The sequence below is a fragment of the Nanorana parkeri genome, unplaced genomic scaffold (assembly GCF_000935625.1).
Source record: "Nanorana parkeri isolate BGI_ZX_2015 unplaced genomic scaffold, ASM93562v1 scaffold689, whole genome shotgun sequence".
Lineage (NCBI taxonomy): Eukaryota > Metazoa > Chordata > Amphibia > Anura > Dicroglossidae > Nanorana > Nanorana parkeri.
The window spans coordinates 882721-889345 of NW_017306957.1; the positions used below are offsets into that span (position 1 = coordinate 882721).

Consider the following 6625-nt stretch of genomic DNA (forward strand, 5'->3'; position numbering starts at 1 on the left):
TCCTCTTACCTAAGTCTTCAATTATCACACTCACCCACCCAGCAAATCTAGTGATGTCTTGCTGTGATCTGTGTTCTGCTGCCACATGCTGGGTGCTTCTCCACCATCTTCTTCCTTGACGTCATTGGGAGCTGGCTGTCTGTTCCAGGTTTAGCCAGCTGGTCCCCGATTCTGCATTGAAAGACCTGCCTTACTCCTCTGTCTGCTGTATGGAAGCCGATGCCCCCTCCCCTGGGATATGTGACGTACATATCCCAGGAGGCACTAGGAGCGGAGCACATCATTCTAGCCTAGGCAAGAATGAAAGCCAAGGGCTGGGCCAGAAAGTGAAGAGTCAAAACAAGGGTTAAGCAAACAAACAACAAAACAAGGGAATCATGTTGAAGGGGGAGGAAGGATTTAGGGGAGCAAATTTTTTTTCAGGTTGAAGATCCACTTTAAGGACATCTTCATGGTGATGGAACTAAAGGATGGGGCATAGTTTTGGTCTTTCATAGCAATGGTTGCAGCCTTTTCGCTGTCAGTTGACCAACTGATTGAGTGGTAGTGGGTAGCTAGTTGAGAGAGTGGGATTTATCATACCAGGGGTTATGTGCTATTAGGTAAAGCACCCCAACCTAGCCTTTTACCACCATCTCCCATCTTTCTCTTTAATTTCATGAACTTTGCGGTTCTCTCTCCTTTTTCTGTTCTGCCTCAGTTTTCTTCAGCTATTATAATAAGGTCAAAGTCATTATTCAGCGCTTGTGGCTTACACTGTTTTAAAGAGCTGTGAAGTATACAAATTACACAAATAAGGATCGGCTTCACCGAGCCTCTTCCCATATAGTCCGTGAGACACAGAAACCTATAATTCCCTAATCTGTAAATGCTGCAATTCTATACTGCATTTTTCTGCGTTCGGCTGCAAATCTGGCTTTGTTTTCACTCCGCTTTGGGTGAAATGTTTCCCCAGGGGGAAGGAATAAGTAATCTTTTTGGGATAAACACCGCTAATACGCTTCTCACCCACGCATCAAGCGAGAGGGAATAAACACACATTCTCTCGCTCTTTCTTTATGGCGAGGGGGCGGAATTTCTAAGGCTTTGCCTTTTTCCTCTATTTAGAATAGAAACAGCTTTTCTCTCGGCTCTTTCGCTCAGCTCTGCGGGGTGGTGTGTTTAGAGGGAATTGAATGAGAGATTTCATGCTGTATAGAATCAAACGTTTAAAAAGAAAAAAATATTTATAGAAAGCGTAGCTTTGGTGCTTACCAGTGCTTTAACCTGTGAGGAAAAAGTATTGGAATCTTCAATTGCTGACTTGTTCTTTTAAGGGACCCTGTTGCTTTTTTACTGAAGAAAATGTGAAAGGATTCTGCCCCAGGTGAAGTATTGAAACTTCATTCTCTTGAGGAGCCCCATCTGCCATCCGACACTTCCGGTTTTGTGAGATAACGGACGCTGTGGTTCCTCATGCCAATCTCTATGTTATATATTGTAAAGCGCTGCGCAAACTGTTGGTGCTATATAAATCCTGTACAATAATAATAATTACTTTGTCTGTTAGTGACATATGTTTTGGTGGGATAAACTATAGCAGCCAGAGAGGGGAGGAGACACCTGGAAGTGTCAAATAGCAGTGGTGCACGAAGCCCTTCAAGATGGCGAAGTTTTAACACCCTGTCCCCTGGAAAGTTGAGTATTCCTCTTATTCATTTGCTGGGTACTTTTACATTTGTACCACCGAGGAAGTCGCAGTGTGGCTTTGGCAGGCTCCAGGGCAGTCATCCTTATTTAATTATTTATTTATTACAGGTATTTATATAGCATGGACAATTTATACAGTGCTTTGCACAGTCACATCAGTCCCTGCCCTCAAGGAGCTTACAATCTAGGGTCCTCATCTCACATGCATACATACAGGGCCAATCTAAACAGGAGCCAATTAACCTACCAGCATGTCTTTGGAGTGTGGGAGGAAACCGGATTACCTGGAGGAAACCCATGCAAACACAGGGAACTGGCTTAGCTACCTAGTGAGTAGAGATGTCTAAACTCAGGCCAAGTATGGTTTGCAGGAGGTTTGGTGAACCCTGTGGGAAGTCGGTAAACCCCAAACTTAGCGTCAAACCCATTAGAAGTCTATGGGAGCCGCCAAAAAAAATTATTTCAAGGTAGCATAGGTACCACCATTAGAATCATGTACTAATGCACAAAATAAAATACCAATTAGTGGGGAAAGGGTCTTTTGCTGCAACTTAACCAGTTGCCGTCCACCCGTTGAAAAAAACCGGACGGACGGCACTGCTGCATTAGTGGGTTGCCGTCTCAAGACAGCATTTTTTTTTTGCGCACGGGCAGAAAAAACCCGTGCACTGCATAGAGCCGTTACCGGCTGTTTAACATATACCCACAACAATAAGTGTTAAAAAAAATATATAAATTAAAAAAAGTAAAAAGAATAAAAGTCACATATAAAAAAAGTTTTAAAAAAACCCAACATGTTTAAGTTCCCCACCCCCACGTTTATGCACATATAAACGTAAGTACGCGTCCGGTGCACCAGTGCGCGAAAACGACAAGAGCTGAGAGCAATCATTTTAGGGCCATCAATCACTGATAACACAAAACTGATGAGTGGTAAAAGCTTTTAAAGCGTCGCCTATGGCCAATTTTGGGTATTATCGTTTTTTGAGGTTTCGCACGCGCACGCATTTTTACCGCTCATGTTTGGTGTCTTTTGACCCGACGTGACCCCGTCTTTTATATTTTACCAAAAAATTGGGTAATAATAAATGTTTTATCATTTAATATAGGGGAAACAGTTTTTTTTATTTATTTCGGTAATTTTTCCTTAATATAGTAAAAAAATAAAACCCCCAGTGGTGAATAAATACCACCAAAAGAAAGCTCTATCTGTCCCCAAAAAAGGGTATAAAATTCATTTCAGTACAGCGTTGCATGACGGAATAAATGTCAGTCAAAGTACCGCAGCGCTGAATACTGAAAAAGGGCCTGGATGGGAAGGGGGTTTAACACCCCGGGCTTCAAGTGGTTAAAGAACAACATTAAAAAAACACAAATCCTTTAAATAACACATTTGGTGGGTTAACTCTTAAAAGCTAACTCCTAAAAGTGACATTAAAAAAATATTTTTTAAAAAGCATGGGGTTTCCCTTTAAAATTCCTTTCAACACTTCAGGGAGTGCCTTGCAAGGAAGGGGGGTGGCCAAGTCCCCTCTTCCCCATCAAGGCACCCTGTCCCCATGTTGAGGGAACAAGGGCATCATCCTCCCTACATCCTGTCCCTCAAAAAAGGATTTGTGGGTATACGGAAGGGGAATGGGGGGGTAATAGTGGCTAGTCAGAATCTGGAATCCCCTTTATAATAAGGGGCCCCAGATATCCAACCCCCCCCGGAAATGAGTAAGGGGTACATAAGAACTCCTTATTACTCATCTTCCCCCTGAAAATAAAAGAATAAAATAAAAGTAAAAAAACACACACACATTGAAAAAGTGCTTGAATAAATACTTTGCCTCCCAATTTAAATCCATTGTCAACCACCTCATCTGGCAACGTTAATTCAGTGCCAATCACAATTAGCCACCATTTTAAAGGTTGTAGTGTGGCAGGAAAGATCATGGGGACGAGTCTTTGTGATTGATGCTGGATGATGTGATTGATGATGATTAATCATGGATTTACATTGTATGTCATTGTTTACTTTTTTGGGAATGAGTAATAAGGGGTACTCATTCCCTTGGGTGGGCAGATATCTAGCCATCCCTTTTGGGGTGCAGGATACAGGGATGAAACCTTTGTAGGAGAGGATTTACTGCAGGTGGGAAATTAACGGGGCTCCCTGATATCTGCCCCCCACTAAATGGAATTTGTACCAGGTGTCAAAAAGAAATAAAGACACCCACACCATGAAAAAGTTGTCCAACAATGTAGATCTAACATTAATCATGATGACCTGCTACCACAGTGACCTGGCACCCTATGAGGTTGCCCTGCTGCCACCATGACTTGCCACCACACATTATTGCCCTGCCGCACTACTGATACAAAATGGCACATTTACAGCCAACTTGTCTGTTTTTTAAGCCCTCGGATGCTGGGTGACATCATTAACCAAATATAGTCATGACCATATTGGGTCAATGATGTCACCCACGTTCCCTGGCTGGTTTGTTTACTAACAACAGCCATAGATTTGTTCCACATCTGGCCAGTGTGTTCAGTTGTTTCAATGGGTTTTCGTTGAAATCATGCTCAACTAAAACCCAGATCTTAACCATGCATTGAGTCATTGACACAGAGCAAGCATGCACCGAGTGAAGTCTGAAAAGTCTGACTCCCATCCTGCATGTAGTGAAGAAAAGTCAGTAATGGCTGCTCCCATATTTCTATCCACCATACCTACACATTTCATGATTTTGTATGAGGTTGAGTGCAGCACAAAATCCTGTCTCCGTTACAACCCTAAAATGTTGGCTTCCCCTGATAATTGTTACAAGAAAAAGTTGAGGGTGAATCTCCCCAAGGGAGCCACAGACAGCCATAAAGTTTGACAGATAGTCTAACCTTTCCCCACTCCCCACATTTTTTGGCTAGAGGTATTCTTTACATTTGCTGCTCCTTTAGGCCCTATTCACACTGAGCGGATTGCAAATTGCGCATTTGTCACGTGATTGTCATTTTGCGCGATATCACACGGTTTTACGTGCAATAACGTGCAAATGATTGCATTGGACCGAGTGCAATCGTGCGACATCCGCGGCAAAAAAGGGTCCTGCAGTAGCGACGCGCAACAACGACCAGCACAGCTCCATTGACTTGCATTGGAGAGTGATATCGCTCTGGGAATGGGGCCTAAATTGGGTCTTATCACCTCACCTGGGCTCTGTGCCATGTATTTACTACTACTCCTACCAACAGTTCCAGATTTCTGCAATGCATGATATTTCCCACTCGCATCACCTGCTTTCTGCATAATTTTGTTCCAATTGATCATCTTGATCATCCTTCCCCTCCACAGGCGGCTGCTATGTGTTCCCTTCCCCGATCGTCTTCAGCTTCTATAAATAGTGCAGCTGAACAGCAGTGACAACCTGCCCAGAGCATTGAAGTCAGACTGTCCCGGTGACTTTGCCGCATGGCTGGAAGGTGCAGCTGGCTGCATCGTTGATTCTCTGTCTACGGAGCGGAGGAGTGCTCACTGCATGATAGGACTGTTAATAACATTTAAAGGAGAACTCTAGGCAAATGTATAAGATCTGATATTGGAATTATGTCAGTGTAACTACCTAGAAACTCTAATCTAAAATCTCAGCATATCCTATCCTGTTATAATATCAGCACTGTAATAGGAATACATGCTATGCTTGTTCTCTTTCATGTAGTGAGCTCTGCCTTCCGTCTGCCCATCACTTTTAACAACTTCCTGGATTCTTAATGTGCTTTGCATCTCTTTCCCTGCTGCTTGATGCGATGCAGTCTGTTTCTCAAGACTACATATCCCATAATGCATTGCTTCCAGCAAGCAATGATAATGTTAAATTGTTCAGATGTTGAGTTGTAGTTCAGAAGGCATGCTCAGTGAGGGTGATGATACAAGGAAGTGCATATTGACAGGGCTGAGTGAAATTGTGTCAGCGCATTGAGGAAGTACATCCTGTGGGCATCTTCAGTGTACAGATTTCTAGATTGATATGGTTATTAGGAGACCGATAGAACTGGTGGGATGGAAATTCAATATAGAAATACATATTTCTTTGTAGTTTTTGGCCATAGATACCCTTTAATCTTAATGTTATGATGTCCAATGCACATAGATTCTATAGAGTTCCTCAGATGTTCAGTGGGTGTGCCGCTTCCTGAATCTGTGCAGTGTCATTTCCTCTCTCTGTCTGCTCGCTGTATCACCAATCAGCTTCAACATTTCAAGGCTTATTTGGATCTGATTGGTAGCTACAGAGAACTTTTTAGCACTGACCTATTGATATATGAGGCTTTCTATATGCGAGAGACAGCCAGGAGCCTGCGGTGAGTGTTATGGGGGAATCCCTCCCCTTCAGCACAAGCAAGTAAGCAAAGGGGGTTTCTAGATTATTGTGTAAAGCAAGTGGGGTGGATTGGTGACCTACACAACTGTGAGGATGAAGCCTAGGAGTCGAGAACATTAGGCCCTGTTACCTGTACACCTCTCAAGGCTTAATTTTTCAATTCTGACTGCAGTATATCTTTAAAATGTTAGTTTTACACTTGCAACAAAACATCTTTTTATCTTTTAAAGGGCGACTGGGAGAGGCAGCCATTGCCGAAGATTACACAGGCCCTGCCACCAGCAGATACAACTTGCCCTACCCCCGGGGATTCGGTGTCTCCAACACCAGTGTTCGTTAACATTAACAAGTACAATGGTTCTTGAGAACTAGACAGACTGGGAATTAAAGATACTGCAACTGTTCTGCATCACGGAAATATAAAACAACAGAAATATCACACTGTCACTCTCCTGTCTATGTCCACATGTCAGAATGCCATCTTCATACACTGTGATCTGTCCCCCCGTAGCACTGACTGCTTGCAGAACTGTAGAATCTGCCTTTGTAATCCATTAGCATTACAGAAAATC

At 43.0% G+C, this 6625-nt stretch overlaps 1 protein-coding gene across 1 annotated transcript in view; it reads left to right on the forward strand.

The window, feature by feature from the left end:
- DBH (dopamine beta-hydroxylase) overlaps nucleotides 1–6502 on the forward strand; it is a 49727-nt gene extending 43225 nt beyond the window's left edge. The window contains exon 12 of the mRNA XM_018563713.1: nucleotides 6284–6502. Coding sequence (XP_018419215.1) covers nucleotides 6284–6418 — 135 coding nt within the window. The 3' untranslated portion in view covers nucleotides 6419–6502. The remainder of the gene's footprint in view (nucleotides 1–6283) is intronic.
- The last annotated feature ends 123 nt before the right edge of the window (nucleotides 6503–6625 follow it).